General features: G+C 42.0%; 1 protein-coding gene across 1 annotated transcript in view; it reads left to right on the top strand.

The window, feature by feature from the left end:
• Positions 1 to 22,129: 22,129 nt before the first annotated feature.
• Positions 22,130 to 25,814, top strand: part of LOC124554991 (rho GTPase-activating protein 12-like) — a 229,159-nt gene continuing 225,474 nt past the window's right edge. The window contains exons 1-2 of the mRNA XM_047128731.1: positions 22,130 to 22,535; positions 24,060 to 25,726. Of these exons, the coding sequence (XP_046984687.1) occupies positions 24,119 to 25,726 (1,608 nt within the window). The 5' untranslated portion in view covers positions 22,130 to 22,535; positions 24,060 to 24,118. The remainder of the gene's footprint in view (positions 22,536 to 24,059; positions 25,727 to 25,814) is intronic.

The following is a 25,814-nucleotide window of genomic DNA, read 5'->3' on the forward strand; positions in this document are numbered from 1 at the left end:
GTCACCTCCCAATCCTTTCTTTCTCGCCATCTCCCTCCCCTCTCCCCCCCCCCCCCCCCACACACACACATATACACACACTCACTCACACACAGATGCACAGTATACGAGAGAAGTATGGCAAATTGTTATAAGTACATACCTCATGTTGCTCTGATGACTCAGTTTTGTTCAATTAAAACATTCCTCCTACAATTTCACTTATCTCAAACTATTATCCTATTCAACAGCATTAAATAGAAACATCTGAACTCTATGTTTCTGAATTTACTCTCGAATGTACACTTAATATTACAGAACTTATATAGTTGTTTAAGATTTAGAATTTCATTCTAAATATTGACCTATAAGAGCCCCAGATGGCTAGAGGACAAATGTAAGGATGTAGAGACTTATCTCACTAGGGGTAAGATAGATACTGCCTACAGGAAAATTAAAGAGACCTTTGGAGAAAAGAGAACCACTTGTATGAATATCAAGAGCTCAGATGAAAACCCAGTTCTAAGCAAAGAAGGGAAAGCAGAAAGGTGGAAGGCGTATATAGAGGGTCTATACAAGGGCGATGTACTTGAGGACAATATTATGGAAATGGAAGAGGATGTAGATGAAAATGAAATGAAAACTTTGAGGTTTGCTGATGACATTGTAATTCTGTCAGAGACAGCAAAGGACTTGAAAGAGCAGTTGAACGGAATGGACAGTGTCTTGAAAGGAGGGTATAAGATGAAGGAAAGATAAAAGCAAAACGAGGACAATGGAATGTAGTCGAATTAAGTCGGGCGATGCTGAGGGAATTAGATTAGGAAGAGACACTTAAAGTAGTAAAGGAGATTTGCTATTTGGGGAGCAAAATAACTGATGATGGTCGAAGTAGGGAGGATATAAAATGTAGACTGCCAATGGCAAGGAAAGCGTTTCTGAAGAAGAATAATTTGTTAACATCGAGTATAGATTTAAATGTCAGGAAGTCGTTTGTGAAAGTATTTGTATGGAGTGTAGCCATGTATGGAAGTGAAACGTGGACGATAAATAGTTTGAACAAGAAGAGAATAGAAGCTTTCGAAATGTGGTGCTACAGAAGAATGCTGAAGATTAGATGGGTAGATCACATAACTAATGAGGAGGTATTGAATAGAATTGGGGAGAAGCGGAGCTTGTGGTACAACTTGACTAGAAGAAGGGATCGGTTGTTAGGACATGTTCTGAGACATCGAGGGATCACCAATTTAGTATTGGAGGGCAGCGTGGAGGGTAAAAATCGCAGAGGGAGACCAAGAGATGAATACACGAAGCAGATTCAGAAGGATGTAGGCTGCAGTAGGTACTGGGAGATGAGGAAGCTTGCACAGGATAGAGTAGCATGGAGAGTGGCATCAAACCAGTCTCCGGACTGAAGACCACAACAACAACATCAAGAGCCCCAGAAACTTAGAATATTTGGTCCAATTTACTACCTCTTGATTACATAGTAATTCCTCATGGGAGATGTGGCCACTCATACACAGAAATAATACATTGTGCTTTCTCTAAATTACTATATTAGAATTTTGTAAATAACCAGTGAATAATTCTACACCAATCACTGTTTCTCATTTCGTCCATCATCATATGTCTATGAAGACTGTGTAGCTAGTAAAAAAGAGTATCTCTGCATCTTTTACATTAATAGAAAATCCATTCACATGTGTGAGAAGCAATAGTGAACCTAATATTAAACCATATGGAACACAACTGATGATTTCTGTCCTTTGAGAAAACTCACTTGCGTTTCATAATCTTTGGTGTCTTTTAAGATAATAAAAATCAGCATTCACTTCCAGTCATGTTAAATCAAGAAAAGCACCATGCTGTAGCAAAATAGAGTGACTTATCCCATAGAATAATATTGTTGGTGCATCTAAATAAATAATAATTAGTGTTATTTTGGTATTTAATCTATAAAGCATTTGATCAGAGATAGTGTAAATACGTCTTTCAGTTGAGAAACTATTCTGATATCCCACTTCAGTTTATAAAGTAACCATTTCCATCAAAGCACGGTCATTTTAAAGAGTACCTCATGATGTCAAATAATTTCGAAAATGATCTCAGTGGTGACGTAGTTTGGTCATTATTAACATCTGTCCTGTCATTTTACTCAAAAAGCTATTTAATACATGTTATTTCAGTTTGTCTGGAAAACTGGGGCTTTATGTATACTATATAGTTCAGTTATGATACAACTCATTTGTATAAGTATTTGATGACTACTATATTGGCAATATTGTCAAGAACATTTGAAGTTTTTTTTAAATGAATTGATGATTTCATTGGTTTCAGAAAGAATAGTGCGTGAGGCAAACTGCTACTTCAATACACAACTGTGCAGTTACTCTTTGACAGTTTCACAATATTCGGTGTACCAAATATAACAAATCGTTATTCAAAATCTAGTATCCATGATCTCATTCAGAATGTTGGTTGTACTTTCTTGTCCTGTGATTTAGTTCCCTGTAAGACATTACTATGGTTCATAAAGTTTTAACTGTAGCAGTTCAGTGATTAATTTTTTGACATAAATGAAACTCCTGTATTTCCTAGCTGTCTTTCTTCCTTTACTGGAATAGTTTTTGTAGCGTAGAGCTTAAAAGGGTTCCTTACTTCTTTTAGATATTGTATGATCCTTTCTTCAGTGTTCACTGCATCCTTTAATCCACTGAGTTATCAAAGGTTTTCTAGGTACCTTTTTAATATATATATATATATATATATATATATATATATATATATATATATATATATATATATATCTGTGTGTGTGTGTGTGTGTGTGTGTGTGCTGCGTGTGTGTCTGTTCTTTCAGTTGCGTCTGCAAAATCAGATACAAACATCATATCTGTAATTCCTTTGTGTCTTACTTCTGTCTTTTGCTCAAATGAGATTTAGAGTTATTCATCATTTGCACTGACATAGTGTGGTATTTTTTGCAGGGTACGCTGAGAATTACGAATTTCAATAAAAGAAAAACTCTCACAACAAAAACTTGTTAAATAGAGACACTACAGAAGTAACTTAGTTACGTCTTTCTACTAAGATTGACATTACTAGAGAAATTGTAATAAATAAATGCATAAAATATTAAAGTGCTACACCTTAATAAAAACGTAACATATATTAATGCACCATTACATCTTTTTATAAATTAGTTCTATCCTCCTGTCCCTTTTCTGGGTGTAAACATCGGTAACACAAGATATGAACTCTTACCAATTGGTTGAAGATTTCTCAGTTCCCTTCTCTATAGCCAAAATCGCCAAGTTTCACAGACCATCATTTGTGATTGTGTTGCAAAGGTAGGTTTTAACGCGTTTTAATGTACTCTTGCTTCTTTTTGAGACACAGAAGTTGCTGGAATTGTAAGAACCAACGACAGTAATGTCACACATTCAAGAATGCGCTTTTTAATCCATTGTTAATAACAGATTTGAGGAGGCCAGGAGGCTGTAGACGCTTATCCTCCCTTCTGTAAATACATGTAAGTTCTCACTTCAGTTTTGCACTGTCAATGAAAGGATATACTTTAAGTAGTGTTTCAACTTCATGTATAGGAAAATTATTTGGCCTTCTATAACCTAAGAGCTTTTTCTCACTTTCAAGTGCTGTAAAATTTATTTCATGAAAGTTCTGGAATCTAGTTTCCATGTTTACTACTAACGTGTAAGTTATTTCTCAATTTCTGAATTCTTGCTTGTCTTTCGTTAAAATTAATTTCAGATATTACCGCTGAATTTGTAAGGCTCAGCTCTTAGCTCTCACTTTGCATTTCAGAATAGTTTCCTCACATCTTAGTGTTTCAGCAGCCTTAATGCAGTTTTCAATTTTGAGCTTACGGCGTTTCTATGTCCACGGTTTTACTTCGCAAGCTGTTAAGCAAGGTACTTGTTGCTGGACAATCGAAATGTACAGCTCCAGTAGAAAAAGAAAAGTTTGATCATCTAGTATGTGCTTGATGTAAAGAATTATCATCCTACCCTACATTATTTATCACATTATTAAATGCTGATCTCAGGTCTGCATAGTGAAGAATAATGGTTTATACAGCACATGAATGAAAATTCCACCTTATTTCATAAGAACTTGGCAGTTTAAATCCCCTTTCCGTCTGAAGTTCACTTCTTTTATTCAAACGACTGTAAAATGTGTGAAATCCTGATAGATTCGCCATAAAAAAATTTAAGTGCATAATTTTTTTGCGAGCCTAGATAAGGATTAGGTTCAACTGATGTGCATAGCAGTTGATAAGGGAAGCATGAGGATATGCTTGTTTCACAACAGAATGGACACTACAATTTTTCTCTGCTACTGCACTGCAGCTGTCATATGCTTGCATTTCTAATTTGTTTTATTCTAACTGCTTAGCTCTTGCACTCTGGTCTTTAGATATGTCATAAAACCCTACGAACCCCTGTTTCTCCTGATCCATTATTTGCGAAACGAAAAATTACATTCATTTGACTTCTAGTTAAGGCAGCCATTGCTTCGTCGGCTTGTACTGATATAAAAGGGCTATTTTTAACTTCAATTGACATTTGTTCTTTAAAAACATCCGTAATACAAGTTATTAATTCATGCTCTATGTCAGAGGAAGTGCCTTTAAATATTACATCGGATGCTAAGCGATCTCTCATGCATGGTTCTTCTTTTGCCAAGAAATCCAAAAGTTCTAAATAATTTCCTTTATTTACCGACACCTTGAAGAGCTAACTCTTGCCATGCTAAAAAGCAGATAGTCGAAATAAGTCGAGTCATCATACCATTTCGATCAACCTTCTCATTATGTTTGAAAACTTCCAGGCATGTAGCTTCTGAAGGGGAATGGTCAGTTCTTATTGTGCCTAGCTGAGTGTATTTAATAGCTAGTGTGATATGTGAAATGGATCATTCATGTGTTTTAGCTTTTGGAAGGAAATTTTGAAGACTCTCTTCGCCTACTACGCAATTAAGCCATTCAAAACCGTCATTGCCCATTCCAAATAGCACTCAGTAAAAACAAAAAAGTTTGTCCCTTGCAACGCTGTCACTTAATCACGGTTTTGGATTGTACCACTGTATTTGCAAATGTTGTACAAAATTTCCATAAGATTTATTTAATAGACAGACTTGGCGTCGGCTTTCGTTGTTTCACTAGGATTTTATCTTCCAACAAAAGACGAGAAAGAAATGACAGGTTTTCAGTTAAAAAATTCAGTGGATCTTGTGATTAAATAAACTCATCCCTGGCATTTTCAGGTGGTCAGCAATATCAAGTTAATGTTTTAAATGTTAACAACTTTGTTAACAACTTTCAGTTTTCCTTTCAACAACACAATAACAAGACAAATTGACGATGACATCTCACACATGCCAGGGCACACCGAAATATACTTCACTAATCAGTTAATCACTACCACAGCTTACTACATTTTAGAAGCCCACCCAGCTAGCCGAGCGGTCTAACACGCTGCTTCCCGAGTGGGAAGGCGTGCCGGTCCCTGGCATGAATCCGCCAGATGGATTAACGTTGAGGTCCGATGTGCCAGCTGGCCAGTGGATGGTTTTTAAGGCGATTTTCCATCTACCTCGGCGAATGCAGGCTGGTTCCCCTTATTCTGCCTCAGTTACACTATGTCGGCGATTGCTGTGGAAGCACTGTCTCCACATACGTGTACACCATCATTACTCTACCACACAAACATTTGGGGTTACACTTGTCTGGTATGAGACGATCACAGAGCGCGACGGAGGAGGGGGGGGGGGGGGGGGGAGGAGGGGAGGGGAATCCAGTGGAAGCCGACACACACGAAACACACAGTAAGCCTGGGTTCAGTGTGGAGCGGTGGTGGGGTGGGTGGACTGCTGCGGCCTGTTGTCGGTTTGTGAACCATTGAGGGCTACGGTGAGACAAAGCCTCTCCTTCGTTTCTAGGTTCCCGGTTTAAATACACAATACACAATTCTTGTTTTTTGTATTTTAAATAAACACTTAATGTAAGAGTTAGTAGTTTCTCATTCTGCCCGGCTTACTGCTAGCGTACTAGACGATGTGAAGTAGCGCTGTCAGGGAACTGATAAATTACTTATCGTTCCATTTAGGTGGTATCCACCTGCTGGCGACAAATAGAAACAAATCAAACGCCATCTCTTAGAAACCATATCCACGCTGTAGAAAACTTGAAAAAAAAAAAAACGGGCTTATTGCGCAAGCTTGTAACAAGCGCAGAATTCCGAGCTGCTACTGATTGCAAAGCTAGAGGAGTGGTGTGTTATAGTGGCAGGTGCATATACGAAGTTCAGACGTTAAATATTTGGAAGCATTTATGAGGGTGTGTGATCAGATCAGATTAAATTCATTATGGATGTATTATTTTGGAATTTTTTTGGGTAGGCTCAGCCTTAGAGTCTTAATGGACACTTCGCCACTGATCATTTGTTTGATATGAGTTATTTCTATGTGAAGTGCAAACTACATCTTTAAAACACAAACTTCCATTTAAAAGTGAAAAGCATCTCTTAACTAATAACGTTTTTCATCACACTTCAGTTGAGAGAACTGTGGTAACAGCTGAGTTTATCCTTCATTTTGAGACATTATTCACATTCTTAAATGCCTATGTATGTGCACGATTTCATTTGATTCATGCATATATAAAATAGGTCTGCATTTTATCTGTTAAATTGTTCTTTAGTATTTGTGGCAAATTTGGCAGCAAACAAAAATATTGAAATACTACTATATTCCAATAGTATAGTGCATGCAACACCTAGAAATTTAGCAACAAAAAATCTACTACATAATGAAGACAGACACGTTCAAACAGGAATTCTGACGGACATTTACTATATCACTAGTGCGTTCTTGTAGGCGGCAATGGAAATGAGATACTGTTTCAGTCAACAAGGTCTGCATCTGCACTGAAGTTATTACTGTTGGCTGTAAACATAAATATCCAGATACTACCACATTCGAATAGCATAGTCTATGCAATGCCATGTAAGTTAGCAACGAAAATCTACTACATAATGAGGACAGGCGGGTTCAATTGGGAACTCTGATGGCCAATTACTACATCACTAGTATATTCTTGTAAGCGACAAAGAAAAGGAGACATGTGTTTCTGCCAACAGGGCCTGCATCTTCATTGAAGTTATCAGTTGCATAACATGAAAGGCAACCTCATTTGAGATGTAACCTCAATTTGGATGCTATGGGCAGGTGAAAAATACGATGGCATCCATGAGGCTGGCATTTATGATCTAGCAGCTGCAGCAAGTAGATGTTTTGTCTCAATTTGCCTAGTAGAGTGAAGTTATCAGAAAATCCTTCAGTATTACACAGAGTGTATCCTAACTCCACTGACATACTTTCAGATGCTCTGGGATACCTTGTGAGTATTTTGATATAAGGAATCCACAGTCTGCAGTGGCTAATTTCAGAATAATACTGTAATTATGATTTGTCCGGTTTTATATGGCAATCACCCTTGTTCACAACAGTGAAGAAGCCTGTAATATGCAATAACCAAACCGAACACTATGCAACAACCATCAGACAAAAAACATACACTTTCATCGCTCTGTGTTCAATCTGTTCTGCAATAGATCTCATAACAAATGCAGAACTGCTCCCTTATAGGTACTGTTCAGAAATTTCCTCCACAGTGATCACGGTAGACTACATAGCGACACACCATTGACTGTCTTAAACACGCTCAAGAATAGGTTATTTTCCTGTGATAAAAATAAGGTTCAGAGTGTTGTTATTCTGATCGATTATAACATTTAAATTACATCTGTGGTCAATATTCTCACGAAATATCTTATATTTTTATTTAATTAAAGTTCAAAAATCATTAATTACAAGATCTAATCAAGAAATCAAAAACTCTCTGTTATTGGCTGGTGCTCTGGTGACGTCACAGACTAGGAGTTAGCCGAAGCTATATGTGTGATATGGGAGTGTTAGCCAAAGTTACGAGGTTTTTACGTACTTTTTCTGCAAAAGTTTAGCTATTTAGTGATGGAAAACGCAGTTACAACATTTAAGTAACAATAGAAAGGAATATTGTTAGTGCTGAAAGTGGAAGCCTCGGAAAAGTTGACGCATTTATGCTCATCCCATTTAAGCGATACCTTTACCATGCTCCATGCAACACCATTAAGCTTGCTCAAAACTAAGGAATTACATGTATAACATTTACAAGTGACCCATATATTACTACTACATTGTCGACTGTCTGTCATGAGCTACAACCCACAGCACAATAAAATTATTCTTGGTACAACTTAGTGCTGATTTTCTCCGTAGAAAGCACTCAGTAGAGCTATTGCTCAGAACAGTCGTTTGGTGGCGCAGCGGATAGTGCAAAGACTGCAGACAGAGAGGTCACATGTTTTAAAAGTTTTACACGATATACGAAAATAACATTAGCAATAAAGAACTGATAGTAGCAGCACTTATTTTGATTGTGGGGTGTATTATATATAGCTTCACATTAGACTTAATCTGAGAAATGGACAAAAGAGGATAAGTGCATTTACTTTGCAAACAAGCAATTCAATTTTTTGGAAAGTATTGATACTAGTGAAGATATTTCCATATGTACACAGTACAACGGGGTGTAGGACGATGAGGTTAAACAGAGAGTTTTCATATGAGAGGGCTGTTGAGTCGTTTGACAAATAAGTTAAAATGTTCGTTCGGGTTAGATTCGAACCAGCGATCTATGGATATCATCTTATAAAATTCGATGGTCTACTGCTGAGCTACCAGGCAATTGGGGTACTGGTGTGTGAAAAATAATTTTCACTCGCTGTGTAATTTCGTTGAATGGTCTATCCTTCGGTGTAACAGCAGGAGAGCATATCTCGGAGGCAAGTTAATGTTAACTTCACAGTACAATAAATTTTTAGTTAAGTTAGTGAACTTGTGCGTCGACATGATGGTAATTTTCCAGTGCAGTGCTACCACATTTTATGCATCTTTTCATTCTCTGGAAAACTCAGAAACACCTTTCAGTAGTTTTTATAAATGTATTTGTATAGTATGGTGCTACACACCATTTGTAACCCATTTTCCGAAATGTAGATTTCAGAACAAGGCATCACTGTGAATTAGCGTTATGAAAGTAGGAGCATCAAGCGAGCCAGTGAGTTCACAGGTATCACGTGACTTGAATGCAGTGTTTTAGTGGGTTATCAAATTATTTGAATTTCATTTACGTTTTTATAAAAGAATACTGAAATTTAAGAGGAAAAAAGCATGTTATGAGCATAAACTGAAATAATTAATCATTTAACACGATTTCGAGCAAACAGTCAAATACCGTATCCCAAGAGTTTGGCATTCTACTTTAGTGCCTGCGATAATCCTAGCAACCAGGTCCATTCGAGTATCGATCGGAGTCGCTTAAGTAAGTGAATGGAACAAGTTTGGTTCTATACAAGACACATAGGACATACAGTCGACATTTACATTGCTGTGAGCTATTTTCAGTGCACTATTGATGGAAAGCTAATTGGGGCAAGAAACCAAATGAAATGCAATAATTCTGTAATAAGCTGCTGGAGACAAGGGGTCCCTTAATGCCAAAAGACTCAGAAGGTATCCCACAACAATCTCTGAAAGTTTGTCGGTGGCGTTCTGGTTCACTTTATATAGTTATGTACACGGACGGATTAATGAAATTTTCTGGCTGGGGGCATTTCAAAAACTACTACTTTAAGCTGCTTTGACATACAAAAATATCAGATAATTGCAAAAATTTGTTTGGCTTTAAACAAAACAGTTTTAAATTTCTTGACATGTGTAGCATTCACAACCTTTTTCTGAGTAATTTTTTTTTATAGTTGTTAACACACAGCAAAAAGCTCATAAGCCTTTATTGTAATACAGAGCTGGAAGCAAATTAACTGAAATTAGAAGAAGATACTCTTAAAACTATAGGTCTTCATTTGTTGACAGTTATATTTTTGCCAGTTTAGTTCATATATATATATATATATATATAGTAAATATAAAGTCTTAAAAAGATACTCAAATATTTTTTCTACTTTTTATTTTCAATATACACTCCCGGAAATGGAAAAAAGAACACATTGACACCGGTGTGTCAGACCCACCATACTTGCTCCGGACACTGCGAGAGAGCTGTACAAGCAATGATCACACGCACGGCACAGCGGACACACCAGGAACCGCGGTGTTGGCCGTCAAATGGCGCTAGCTGCGCAGCATTTGTGCACCGCCGCCGTCAGTGTCAGCCAGTTTGCCGTGGCATACGGAGCTCCATCGCAGTCTTTAACACTGGTAGCATGCCGCGACAGCGTGGACGTGAACTGTATATGCAGTTGACGGACTTTGAGCGAGGGCGTATAGTGGGCATGCGGGAGGCCGGGTGGACGTACCGCCGAATTGCTCAACACGTGGGGCGTGAGGTCTCCACAGTACATCGATGTTGTCGCCAGTGGTCGGCGGAAGGTGCACGTGCCCGTCGACCTGGGATCGGACCGCAGCGACGCACGGATGCACGCCAAGACCGTAGGATCCTACGCAGTGCCGTAGGGGACCGCACCGCCACTTCCCAGCAAATTAGGGACACTGTTGCTCCTGGGGTATCGGCGAGGACCATTCGCAACCGTCTCCATGAAGCTGGGCTACGGTCCCTCACACCGTTAGGCCGTCTTCCGCTCACGCCCCAACATCGTGCAGCCCGCCTCCAGTGGTGTCGCGACAGGCGTGAATGGAGGGACGAATGGAGACGTGTCGTCTTCAGCGATGAGAGTCGCTTCTGCCTTGGTGCCAATGATGGTCGTATGCGTGTTTGGCGCCGTGCAGGTGAGCGCCACAATCAGGACTGCATACGACCGAGGCACACAGGGCCAACACCCGGCATCATGGTGTGGGGAGCGATCTCCTACACTGGCCGTACACCACTGGTGATCGTCGAGGGGACACTGAATAGTGCACGGTACATCCAAACCGTCATCGAACCCATCGTTCTACCATTCCTAGACCGGCAAGGGAACTTGCTGTTCCAACAGGACAATGCACGTCCGCATGTATCCCGTGCCACCCAACGTGCTCTAGAAGGTGTAAGTCAACTACCCTGGCCAGCAAGATCTCCGGATCTGTCCCCCATTGAGCATGTTTGGGACTGGATGAAGCGTCGTCTCACGCGGTCTGCACGTCCAGCACGAACGCTGGTCCAACTGAGACGCCAGGTGGAAATGGCATGGCAAGCCGTTCCACAGGACTACATCCAGCATCTCTACGATCGTCTCCATGGGAGAATAGCAGCCTGCATTGCTGCGAAAGGTGGATATACACTGTATTAGTGCCGACATTGTGCATGCTCTGTTGCCTGTGTCTATGTGCCTGTGGTTCTGTCAGTGTGATCATGTGATGTATCTGACCCCAGGAATGTGTCAATAAAGTTTTCCCTTCCTGGGACAATGAATTCACGGTGTCCTTATTTCAATTTCCAGGAGTGTAATTCACGATGATACTCGTTTTCAAACAAACATAGTGTGAATAAAAACGCAGTGTCCATATTAATTGTTATCAAAACAGTGTCTTTGAGACTAATACCTCCAAAGAAGTTCAATGTGAACAGTGAAAATGATATTACTTCGTTACAGTAGCTCAAAGCTTACTTGCAAATACATGAAGCCATAGTTTTGAATGTAGTATTGTGTTTCTTTGATACACTGAGTGATTAAAATCTGGCAAAGAAGATCTTTTTACAAAAACAATTGTGTTTACATATTTCATTCTAGTTCTCTGTGCATACAGTGTATATTTGACATGCTACATGCATATTAGCATCTGATTCGCACTTCTTTGAGTTTTTGTGCAAAATTGTAATCTAAGTATGTGAATGCTAGCTACTCAATACTTTTACATCACAGAAGGACAACTGTCATTATATTAAATATTATCTGTAATTAAGAAAACATATCTTTTCTGTTCTTTCCACCCTCCTCAATGTACCTATCCTTAATTTTTCTTTGTTAATAATGATATCTTTACGGACATACAACAAAGCAAGACCTGTTAAAGCAGTTTTGCCTACAACAGTTTCTCAGTCAGTTCTTAATGAGTTTGAGTGTCGAGAATGATCTTTCTGCTGTTGCAGTTGATATAGGAAGAGAAGAAAGGATCAACATCAAAGACCTAATTGTAGGAAAAATTTATAGAGCACAAAACTGCAAACACTCAACAGCATAGCCTGGCAGAAGTGTTTTGTTTGCATCTTCCCTTCACTTTAGCACTCACAGCTTGACCTCTGCCTTCAGATTAGAAATGCAGTCACTTTCATCTACTCCAGTTACTTTGTAGCCAGAGTTTATGTATCGCTAATAATTGACTCCAAGGACGTTATTGAAGATGAGCAGATTTTTGGTGGAAGTGTGTTGACATTACAGAGACCGAGAACGTCTTTAAACAATATGTTTTGTAGATCACCGTTTATTGTGGGAAGTATAGGAATGAAGACATTCACTCTGAAATAGCTTTCCATACTTGATGGAGCGGCATCAGGCCTGTTAACTTGTCGAAATGTGATACAGGGTGTTTGAATGATGCTTCATATATCACCTGTTCATTTCTTCACTTGACCATACAGCAGGCTGAGCTCAAATAATGTTACTTTACTAACATGAATTCCGAAATTAAGTAATACAGGAATAAAAAGCACTGGTCAACATCATACGCAAAGAGTAATTTACATGTTGTCTTCTGTTTCTTAAGGCCCGTCCACGCGTTACGATCTGTCTGCGCAAATGTCTGCGCACATCACATCTGTGCAGACAGATCGTTGCGTGTGGACAGAAGATTTGCACCAACCTGAGGTGTGTGCAAACCTGGAAGTTGGAGTTGGAGGTTTGAGCGAAACCTCTCAAATCTGTGGGTTCAAACCACATCTGCGCAGACAAGTTGGAGCGTGTGGACAGGAGATCGCCGCAAATCTGGCGCCAAACAGCTGTTTGCTCAGTTTAGTGTTTGTGTGCACAGGGCATTAAATTGGCTGATACTCGTCAGTGTTCTCGAGAGTTTGTAAGTGAATTCATTGAAATATGTAGAAACCACCCATGTTTGTGGAAGATTAAAAGTAAAGAATATAGTGACCGAGACAAAAAGACTGCAGCATACAATGCTCTAATTGAGTTATCCAAAGTTCAGAAATCTAGATCTGGTGTAGGAGTAGATCAAGTATACCAGCCAACGTTATGGTATTTTGATCTGCTTGGCTTTCTTAGTGATCAAGAAACGCCAAGACCAATCAGGAGTACAATTGAAGATGAAATTGGAGTGTCAATGTTACCGCCAGCCGTTCATGAGGAGAAATTGCCCTTCTCATACAAGTATTTTTTCTCATAATATGAAGGCTTACAAGCTTTAAGAGATAACTATAAGTTTCGACATCCAACCGCAAATAATTTCGCCAGTCGTTAGGTTCGTCCTGAAACTCTCTCAGTAAATTTACGTGAGAAAACTGTTCTCGCTTTAGCAGCCACTGTCTAGACCATTTTGCCCACTTTCTCTGTTTCCAGCGGTTGGTCTGAATGTTTATTGCAACACAAGTTGCGAACACAGACCACAACAGAACTTCCTCCATTTCTATATTTCAAAATAACTGAATTAAATGTTTGACGTTTATGGGGAGCGTAGTTGCTTGCCACTGATATTTCTTTTCTACACCGACAGATGGCGGGCGAGTAGTAGATTGGGGTTTGTGTCGTGTGAACACACCACATTTGCAGCGATCTTTTGCATGTACAGACATCTGCACCGATGTCTGCGCAGACAGATCGTTGCGTGTGGACCAGGCTTTAGAGAAGAAATATGTTATTTTTTAAAATCGTTTCATGTCTCACAAAACTGATAAAATCCACACTGTCAAGGCGGACGTCCCAGCTACCGCTGGCGGAAAATTGTTTCCAATAGCGGCCTCCACATAACGCCACTCGGTGGCGCATTTGACAGGCCTAGTTTCGGATTGCCACTTATGAAAAGTCGGCACCAGACGTCAACGTATGTTCTCAATGGAGGCGTACCTCGCCGCTCTCTGTGATAGCTCGGGCGCTGCAGAGAAGCACTTCTCAATACCATCATGTGAAGGAGCCCAAACTGTTTGTATATTCTCTTGAATTCTGGGCAAACATTCTAACAATAGCAGCAATGACAACAATAGGTTGGTTGGTTGATTTTGGGAAGGGAACCAAACAGCGAGGTTATCTGTTCCATTGGATTAGGGAAGGATGTCGCTGTGCCCTTCCAAAGGAACCATCTACATCTACACCTACATCTACATTTATACTCCGCAAGCCACCCAACGGTGTGTGGCGGAGGGCACTTATCGTGCCACTGTCATTACCTCCCTTTCCTGTTCCAGTCGCGTATGGTTCGCGGGAAGAACGACTGTCTGAAAGCCTCCTTGCGCGCTCTAATCTCTCTAATTTTACATTCGTGATCTCCTCGGGAGGTATAAGTAGGGTGAAGCAATATATTCGATACCTCATCCAGAAACGCACCCTCTCGAAACCTGGCGAGCAAGCTACACCATGATGCAGAGCGCCTCTCTTGCAGAGTCTGCCACTTGAGTTCGTTAAACATCTCTGTAACGCTATCACGGTTACCAAATAACCCTGTGACGAAACGCGCCGCTCTTCTTTGGATCTTCTCTATCTCCTCCGTCAACCCGATCTGGTACGGATCCCAAACTGATGAGCAATACTCAAGTATAGGTCGAACGAGTGTTTTGTAAGCCACCTCCTTTGTTGATGGACTACATTTTCTAAGGACTCTCCCAATGAATCTCAACCTGGTACCCGCCTTACCAACAATTAATTTTATATGATCATTCCACTTCAAATCGTTCCGCACGCATACTCCCAGATATTTTATAGAAGTAACTGCTACCAGTGTTTGTTCCGCTATCATATAATCATACAATAAACGATCCTTCTTTCTATGTATTCGCAATACATTACATTTGTCTATGTTATGGGTCAGTTGCCACTCCCTGCACCAAGTGCCTATCCGCTGCAGATCTTCCTGCATTTCGCTACAATTTTCTAGTGCTGCAACTTCTCTGTATACTACAGCATCATCCGCGAAAAGCTGCATGGGACTTCCGACACTATCTACTAGGTCATTTATATATATTGTGAAAAACAATGGTCCCATAACACTCCCCTGTGGCACGCCAGAGGTTACTTTAACGTCTGTAGACGTCTCTCCATTGATAACAACATGCTGTGTTCTGTTTGCTAAAAACTCTTCAATCCAGCCACACAGCTGGTCTGATATTCCGTAGGCTCTTACTTTGTTTATCAGGCGACAGTGCGGAACTGTATCGAACGCCTTCCGGAAGTCAAGAAAAATAGCATCTACCTGGGAGCCTGTATCTAATATTTTCTGGGTCTCATGAACAAATAAAGCGAGTTAGGTCTCACACGATCGCTGTTTCCGGAATCCATGTTGATTCCTACATAGTAGATTCTGGGTTTCCAAAAACGACATGATACTCGAGCAAAAAACATGTTCTAAAATTCTACAACAGATCGACGTCAGAGATATAGGTCTATAGTTTTGCGCATCTGCACGACGACCCTTCTTGAAGACTGGGACTATCTGTGCTCTTTTCCAATCATTTGGAACCCTCCGTTCCTCTAGAGACTTGCGGTACACGGCTGTTAGAAGGGGGGCAAGTTCTTTTGCGTACTCTGTGTAGAATCGAATTGGTATCCCGTCAGGTCCAGTGGACTTTCCTCTGTTGAGTGATTCCAGTTGCTTTTCTATTCCTTGGACACTTATTTCGATGTCAGCCATTTTTTAGTTTGTGCGAGGATTTAGAGAAGGAACTGCAGTGCGGTCTTCCTCTGTGAAACAGCTTTGGAAACAGGTGTTTAGTATTTCAGCTTTAGGCGTGTCATCCTCTGTTTCAATGCCATCATCATCCCGGAGTGTCTGGATATGCTGTTTCGAGCCACTTACTGATTTAACGTAAGACCGATTTATCGTAAGACCAGAACTTCCTAGGATTTTCTGTCAAGTCGGTACATAGAATTTTACTTTCGAATTCACTGAACGCTTCACGCATAGCCCTCCTTACGCTAACTTTGACATCGTTTAGCTTCTGTTTGTCTGAGAGGTTTTGGCTGCGTTTAAACTTAGAGTGAAGCTCTCTTTGCTTTCGCAGTAGTTTCCTAACTTTGTTGTTGTACCACGGTGGGTTTTTCCCGTCCCTCACAGTTTTACTCGGCACGTACCTGTCTAAAACGCATTTTACGATTGCCTTGAACTTTTTCCATAAACACTCAACATTGTCAGTGTCGGAACAGAAATTTTCGTTTTGGTCTGTTAGGTAGTCTGAAATCTGCCTTCTATTACTCTTGCTAAACAGATAAACCTTCCTCCCTTTTTTTAAATTCCTACTAACTTCCATATTCAGGGATGCTGCAATGGCCTTATTATCACTGATTCCCTGTTCTGTACATACAGAGTCGAAAAGTTCGGGTCTGTTTGTTATCAGTAGGTCCAAGATGTTATCTCCATGAGTCGGTTCTCTGTTTAATTGCTCGAGGTAATTTTCGGATAGTGCACTCAGTATAATGTCACTCGATGCTCTGTCCCTACCACCCGTCCTAAACATCTGAGTGTCCCAGCCTATATCTGGAAAATTGAAATCTCCACCTAACACTATAACACGCTGAGAAAATTTATGTGAAATGTATTCAAAATTTTCTCTCAGTTGTTCTGCCAATAATGCTGCTGAGTCGGGAGGTCGGTAAAAGGAGCTAATTATTAACCTAGCTCGGTTGTTGAGTGTAACCTCCACCCATAATAATTCACAGGAACTATCCACTTCTATTTCACTACAGGATAAACTACTACTAACAGCGACGAACACTCCACCACCGGTTGCATGCAATCTATCCTTTCTAAACACCGTCTGTACCTTTGTAAAAATTTCGGCAGAATTTATGTCTGGCTTCAACCAGCTTTCTGTACCTATAACGATTTCGGCTTCTGTGCTTTCTATCAGCGCTTGAAGTCCCGGTACTTTACCAACGCAGCTTCGACAGTTTACAATTACAATACCGATTGCTGCTTGGTCCCCGCATGTCCTGACTTTGCCCTGCACCAGTTGAGGCTGTTGCCCTTTCTGTACTTGCCCAAGGCCATCTAACCTAAAAAACCGCCCAGCCCACGCCACACAACCCCTGCTACCCGTGTAACCGCTTGTTGTGTGTAGTGGACTCCTGACCTATCCAGCGGAACCCGAAACCCCACCATCCTATGGCGCAAGTCGAGGAATCTGCAGCCCACACGGTCGCAGAACCGTCTCAGCCTCTGATTCAGACCCTCCACTCGGCTCTGTACCAAAGGTCCGCAGTCAGTCCTGTCGACGATGCTGCAGATGGTGAGCTCTGCTTTCATCCCGCTAGCGAGACTGGCAGTCTTCACCAAATCAGATAGCCGCCGGAAGCCAGAGAGGATTTCCTCCGATCCATAGCGACACACATCATTGGTGCCGACATGAGCGACCACCTGCAGATGGGTGCACCCTGTACCCTTCATGGCATCCGGAAGGACCCTTTCCACATCTGGAATGACTCCCCCCGGTATGCACACGGAGTGCACATTGGTTTTCTTCCCCTCTCTTGCTGCCATATCCCTAAGGGGCCCCATTACGCGCCAGACGTTAGAGCTCCCAACTACCAGTAAGTCCACCCTCTGCGACCGCCTGGATCTTGCAGACTGAGGGGCAACCTCTGGAACAGGACAAGCAGCCATGTCAGGCTCAAGATCAGTATCAGCCTGAGACAGAGCCTGAAACCGGTTCGTCAGACAAACTGGAGAGGCCTTCCGTTCAGCCCTCCGGAATGTCTTTCGCCCCCTGCCACACCTTGAGACGACCTCCCACTCTACTACAGGTGAGGGATCAGCCTCAATGCGGGCAGTATCCTGGGCAACCACAGTCGTAGTCCGATCGGGGGATGCGTGGGACGAGCTGGCCGTCCCCGACAAACCCCCATCCGGAACCCCACAGTGATGCCCATTGGTAACAGCCTCAAGCTGTGTGAACGAAGTCAACACTGCCTGAAGCTGGGAGCGAAGGGATGCCAACTCAGCCTGCATCCGAACACAGCAGTTGCAGTCCCTATCCATGCTAAAAACTGTTGTGCAAAGAACGTCTGAACTAATCTACAGAGAGCGCAAACAAATCGACACAAAATTTAAACGGTTATTAAAATACAAGATTGCCTAGTAAATGCAGTAATGCTGCTACTTGCGCACTGCTGACACACTGCTCGGCGGCGGAAGGAGACTACGCGATTTTACTCTATTCAGGTACTAAAACGCGATGCTACAACTCTCAAATACTATAATACGCCAGAAATTTATGAATTAGACAATGCAAGTACCAAAAACACGCAAAGAAATTAAGAATTAAACTATGTAGCAAATGAGTGAGCTAGGAGTATACGACTTGCTGCTGCAGCTGCTTATCCAACGACGGCCTGAAGTGATTTAAGTAAGTCACGGAAAACCTAAAACAGGATAGCCAGACGTGGGTTTGAACCGTCGTCCTCCCGAATGCGAGTCCAGTGTGTTAACCACTGCACCACTTCGCTCAGTGACAAGAAGCAGAGTAAAACAGATAGTGCCCTCAGGCAAACGCGAAGATCGTACTGCTGTGGCAGTTCGGGAAGTCTTGTAAATATTTGGCACCCCCAATTCGAGCAGGAGGGGAGCACTAATCACTGGACAGGTAGTACATTCTCTCGGGCACACAAAGTACGGTGGCTTTGGGAATACTGAATTAAATGAATAAATCCACCGACCAAAGCTCTAAATTCGCTTGCTTAACTTTGGCGCAGATTACAAAAATTACAATTTGATTTTAATTTAGTTTCAATTGTCGGTGGGGTAGGGGGTTCAAATGGCTCTGAGCACTATGGGACTTAACATCTGTGGTCATCAGTCCCCTAGAACTTAGAACTAATTAAACCTAACTAATCTAAGGACATCACACACATCCATGCCCGAGGCAGGATTCGAACCTGCGACCGTAGCAGTCACGCGGTTCCGGACTGAGTACCTAGAACCGCGAGACCACTGCGGCCGGCTATTTGGGGTAGGGGGGGGGGCGATCCATCCCTCCGCCCCCGCCCCACATTTAATCCGCCCTTGGTTCCGTATATAAGGGTATTTTCCGAACCAATCTGTATTGGACAACATTGCACACACGGAACTCAATGCCCCTATCACTACTCAGGATCTCATTGCTACACTCCGCACAAAACGCAACACCGCTCCTGGTCAGGATCGTGTCACCTACCGTCACCTTCGTGAAGCTCCTGTCTCTTTCCTCTCCACCCTGGCCAGGCTCTACAATGTAGTCCTGTCCACCGGTTACTACCCCGACCTGTGGAAAACCTCCCGTATCCTCATGTCCCTTAAGCCTGGCAAACCGCCGTCCACTGTCTCCTCCTACCGTCCCATCAGCCTTACCTCGGTCTTCAGCAACGTCCTGGAATCTATCCTCACCCGACGCATCCACCAGCATCTCCGCCAGCACCGCCTCCTTCCCGTTACCCAGTGTGGCTTTCGGCCGTCCTTCTCTTCCGACGACCTTCTCCTTCACCTCACTCATCTCCTTTCTGAACAGCTTAATTCCCGTCGCTCCGCAATCTTCCTCTCCCTGGACCTCGAACGTGCATATGACTGCATATGGCATTCCGGTCTCCTCTTCAAGCTCCAAACCTTCGCCCTTCCCATTAACTACGTCCGTGTGATCAGCTCCTTTCTCTCCCGCCGTCCTTCCTATGTCACCATCCATAACACAGATTCCTACGCCTTTTTCCCCTCTTCCGGTGTGCCCCAAGGCTCCGTCCTCTCCCCCCTTCTGTACTTCTTGTACACAGCGGACATGCCGCCACCGTCACCCCCCGTCCACCTTCTCCAGTTCGCCGATGACACCGCCTTCCTTGCCCTTGCCCCCACCCTTCAGCGCTCCCAACACCTTCTCCAATCCCATCTTGACCGGTTCACCGCTTGGCGCAACCAGTGGTTGCTCAAGGTCAATCCCTCCAAAACCCAGGCGATCATTGTAGGAAAAACCACCCCTTCCTTCCGCCTCCTTGATTTCTACTTCACCATCTATGGCCGTCCTATCGCCCTCACTCCCACCCTTAAGTACCTTGGCGTCACCCTCGACCGTCGCCTCTCCTGGACTCCCCACCTCCGGACAATCCAAGCCAAGGCACGCTCCCGACTCAGTCTCCTCAAGCTCCTCTCCGGCCGTATGTGGGGTCTGGACCCCTCCACCATCCTTCACACCTATAAATCCCTCATCCGCCCTATCCTTTGTTATGCCCATCCAGCTTGGATCTCCGCCCCCCCCCCCACCTTTTATAAATCCCTCCAAATCCTTGAACGCCATGCTCTCCGCCTCGCCTATCGCATCCGTCTCCCCTCCCCTACGCGGATCCTGTATGATCTCATCCCCTTCCCCCACCTCCTCCTTTTCCTTGAAAGGATACGGATCCTGTACACCTCCCATAAACTCGATCCTCCTCAACCGCTCATCTCCCCGATCCTCTCTCACCCCCGTCCGCTGCCGCGCCTGTATTCCCACGTCCCACCCGGACTCCATCTCTCCACCCTCCTTACCCTCTCCCAAGGTGGCTTCCGCCAGCTCCCCTTCCCTGATGATGTCCTCCTCCCCTACCCCTCGTATCAACTTTGACCCTGCCCCACCCCCCACTTCCGGTGTCCTTTCCTTTAGGCACCCTCCCTCCCTTCTATTCCCTTCCCTCCTCTTTCCTTTTCCCCCATCCCCTCCCTCCACCCCTCTTCCCCCGGGCTTCCCCTCCCCCTTCCTCCCTCCCCCCCTATCTCCCCTGCCCGTGGCATCTCTGCTCTCCCCTCTCGCTCTCCCACTCCCCTTCCTCCTCCTCCTCTCTTGGCAGGTCCCCGGACTCGCACACGCATAGTGAACATTCGCGCGCCGGAGGTCATCGCCATTAGTGTCTCGTGTGTGTGCCTTCGTTTGTGTTTAGTGTTTGTTCGCCGAAACGCCGCCACTGTTCACGTGTCGCCATCATCCCTGTTTTGTGCGCCGTGTCGACTAGTGTCAGTGTTGTTTTCTCGTCAGGCGTGAACGGCTCCGTGTTTTTTGTTTTTTGGTGTCCACATTGTTTTGCCCGCCATTTTTGATTGTATTCTCTGTGTCCCCTCTATTTATTACTTATTGTAAATCTCAAGGCTGAAGAGCGGCGTACTCAGCTGCTGACAGCCCGCCTTGTGTAAGGTGATAAATATTACAATAAAGAAAAAAAAAACAATCTGTATGCATGAATTTATCCCACTAGACAGCTCAGTGGAGCATGGCATGCGTCTAGTAGTGTGTACAGAGAAGCAGCAGCTGTCGAGAGCTCGCAATATCTCTTATTTGTCAACAGTTTCAAAGTATAGTCAGAATCAACGAAGTAGCCTCATCAAGTAAACGCTAATATTATGTCCTTTGTAATGTCAAAATAAATCATGAAATCGAAAGAACCATTTATTAATGACTAAGGAACTGAATGTGTTTTTTAATACTTTTACTGTGTTTTGTTACATAATTCTTTCAATTACAGCTCGGTGGGGCTCTTCACATCCTAACTTTGTTAAATGGTAACGAAATAGATTTACTCCTTTCCGCCATTTGCTGACAGCCTATTGTGAATGTGAATTCTTTTACCCATTGTAATGTGTTTTAATTCTTTATTTACTCCTTTCCACCATTTGCTGTCAGCCCATTGTGAATGTGATTTCTTTTTCCCATTGTAATGTGTTTTAATAATTTTTTTTTTCCTGAATGTGGCTGAAGCTCAAAACATTAGGTTCCCATTCAGTGCCCTAAATATCTTTTAGATACCACACTCCATGACTGAGCGACACAATCGAAATTTACTGATAACAGAATTATCACTTCATGCAAATAAGATATACTCCGCTCGAAATACGTAACTTACCCAGGTCTTCCGTATGATTATGCTACTAGATTTGTACATGTTCTACCTGGGCTTCTTAGGTTCCTTGTTTTATTTATATGTAAATGACAGCGTTTGTTTGAGGGATGTTTGCACATGGATAACTTGATAGCAATCAGGTTGTTGCGTTTATAGTTCTTGAAGAAACCGCTAATACCTGCCATTAACGCAACGAGGGTCGTCATGAACTAACGTCGTTGCATTTCACTCACTACTCAGTATTCGCAGGTGTAGTGGCAGGTGGTTGAGGGAAGTGGCGTGAAGCTGTTAAACGAAGTTGCTAATGTACAAGTAACAAACTATGTAATTTTTAAGTGAATTGTTCGGTACTGTGCGAAGAACTGAAAGGTTATGTCATATAAAACGTTTGAAAATGTAGTGATGCAGACATTTGGAGACACTGAATAAGGGTGAAAATGCCTCGAAAGAAGTGGAAAATGGGTTTCACCATCGTAACACTGTAAAAAATAGGTATGATTATTTTTACAGCATGTGCATGCATCGAAACACAGAAGTAAATACGAGCTTCTCACGATAGTTATGTTGTTTTTGAGATGGCAACAGTTACATGCATTAGAAAGTATCGCCACCGATGACTATCACCTCGATTTGATATCAATGGCTTTTAATTAACCGTGTATTGGCTTTGTGTTTACTTACGTATTTCATAGTGTATTTTCATTTTATGTTGTTCACACGCGACTGAAACCACGATATGGTACCGGTGACTCGCATACTGTGGTGTGTCAACACTCGCTGTTTTTATCTAAGCGTAACTCGGTATTTGTGTTTACACTTTGTCATATATTGACTTGCAAAGCAAGTAATTAACCAATGGACAAGAGTATTACTAACTTCATGAGATTATGGGGAAGGCGAGTGGAGATTAAAATGTATGGGTTGCCAAATGATGTTTTTGCTTTCTTTCCAGGTATATCGGAGCTTGCATAAAATTAGAGTTGAGGTGCGGAGACAGACGACAGCCGTTATAGTTTTCCTTCGTTTCTTTGGATAGATCTGAGCGCAGTTATGTTGCATATTCTTTTTCCAGAGAAAGTGAAAAGTTCTGCTGGGGCTAAGTACTTTCTTATAACCACTTCTGAGCTTGATAACTAAATTTCATCCACACATCATCAATTGGCAACACACTACAGAGTTACATACGTCAATGAATAGGTAAAGTGCCAGGATCCGCCAATTCTAGGCGAATGACACATCATATACTGGACAATTTTTGTCTGTTGACGTCAAAACTGAGTGAAATACATATTCATTCTTTAAATAGACGAAGATCACCAGAAAGCAGGTGCAAGTAACTTTTCAAGGAAACTGTATTATTTTGAACTGTGCTACATATCAACATAAGTGATAGGCAATACTACCATTCCTCACAGACACCTCAGAAAAGCAATTTAGGTGACACATTTGTCACCCCATATGGAAATATGCCTATTTGTATAGTAAAGGTAGGGGGAACATCTGAAATTATTTAGACTACCTACAGTGGCAATGGTCCATATTTTATTCCTTTGCAGTGCTAGGATGAGAGTAGTGTAGCATGCATTGTGTCCTGCCAAGCAGAAGCTTTGTTATTTACTGCTATTATAATACTGATGTGTTTGAGAGCTAGTTTTGGGAAAGGGGGTGGGGCACAAAAAAGTAACAACTGACAATCTTCACTAACATACTTTACAAAACAGATATGACCTGTCAAACCAAGTTATAGTTTAATTTCGCCAAATAAGTGACAAGCAGTGACTTAATTTTCGAAGAGCTTAAATATTATATAATTAATACATCTATGAGCTGCATAATAGTTTAAGGAAACTTAGTGGCTGTGATGTTGAGATTACTTTTGTGAATGTGGTACTTACCCCATTAATGCTGAAGTGACATTAGAAAATCAGTGTCCTTTTATCTGGCTTGTTACCACAACTGAAGTTAACTATAACTAACCTGGATCTTCATTAATGAATTTGTTTTAATTTTTTACAGGTGGTGTACGCTTCAGTTTGCGTAACTATGAGCAATGGACAAAGAGCGTTTGTGAAAACATGGATTTCAGGGATGTGCACCTACGAGTCTTATATAGCTTTAATTATGAAACTAAGGGTGGTAGAAAAATATCAATTAATGAAGGGGAAAAGTTATTTTTGATTAGAAAAACCAATGCTGATTGGTGGCAGGTCATAAGAAATTCATCTGAAAGGCCGTTTTTTGTTCCTGCTTCATATGTTGAGGAAATAAAATATGATAAGGACAAGAAAGACAGCAGTAAGTCACTTGTATGTACAAGTAAGAAAAAAGGTGTTGGTCCTCATACTGTTTCAGACAATGCTGGTGTACTTAATGATATGGATATGTTGGAAGCAACAGTCTCTGTGGCACACACTAAAAAAACATTTGATAAGCCAATGAGCTACAAACAACAAGCAGTCCACAATGAACTATCGTCACTGAATAAAAGAATCAGTTCTGAAAAATGGAGGCTTTGGGCTGCAGAAGAACTTGTTTCAGAGCTGGCAAGCACTGCTTCATTACACTCAGTGGATAACACTACATACAGCAATGAAACATTTCAAAGAATGACTTCAGAGCTGCCTAATCTACAGACTGAGCTAGATAGCTGTTCAGATCCCTTATCTCTCACAGATAAGGGGAGTGGTTGTGATCATAAAGCAAACATACCTGCTGCTTCTTGCTCAGAGCAATTATCAGTTCCTAACAAGAAAGGGAGTATTCAGAGCTTTTGCAGTGCTACAAGTGGTGGAAAATTGCAAGCTGAATTGCTACGGGCAACTACTGAAAAAGCACTCTCAAATAAACTAATTTGCGACACTAAAAAATTTGAAGATAGTTGTAAATCAAAAAATGCCGAGAAACGTGTAGCCCTTTGTAAGACTGATAGCAAGGATATTGCAGTGATCCCAGAAAAACAGGCAGTTGCTCTGTTATCTAGTACAAAGAGTTCTAGGTCCTTGGGAGAAAAGTTATGTGGCAGCTGTGTAGAATTCGAAAATCATTCACACAACCCTGGAGATATTGTGGGAGGTTTCAAAGACCCTGAGCAGTGCAGTGTGCATACTGACATGTTCAGTAAAATGAAAAGTAAGTTGAAATATTCTGCCAGTTTTAAAACAAAACGAGAGCTGCAGAAGCTTTCAGAAAAACGTGAGGGAAATTCTGTACTTTCTTCTTCATGGGACAAACTTGAGGCTGCTGGTCAATCGACTAATGATATTTTGACAAATGTTGATAATGGTATTAGTTCATCTGCAGGAAATCGGAAATGCTCTGTAGTTGAGAAAAAATCTTCAGTTAGTGAAGGAAGCCACAATAATTGTGCACCAATCCCAGACTTGCAGAATTCAGGACAATGTAAGGCTGAAGAAAACTCTTTGCAACCTGTTAGTGAATGTGATTGGAATGCAAATTATACAGCAGTAGTGAAAGAAAAAGTGAGTGCTGAGGAACGCCAAGAATGTGAGCGGCAAGTGGACATTTTAACATCAGAGTCTCGTAGTGTGAGCAAAGACAGCAGTGATAGTGAACAATCCAAAGTGTTGGTGGACTCCTCAGGTGGAACTTTAAAGTCACAAAAGATATCAAGCAGTTGCGAGTCCATTGAAGATTGGAGGGAAGAGGATACAGTACTTGAACCTGTGAGTAAAAATAATCGGTTTTGTTCAGATTGCCCTAGAAACCTAAGAAATTCAATGATACATATTGCATTTCTAGCAGCACCCAACT

This window comes from Schistocerca americana, chromosome X (genome assembly GCF_021461395.2).
Source record: "Schistocerca americana isolate TAMUIC-IGC-003095 chromosome X, iqSchAmer2.1, whole genome shotgun sequence".
NCBI lineage: Eukaryota > Metazoa > Arthropoda > Insecta > Orthoptera > Acrididae > Schistocerca > Schistocerca americana.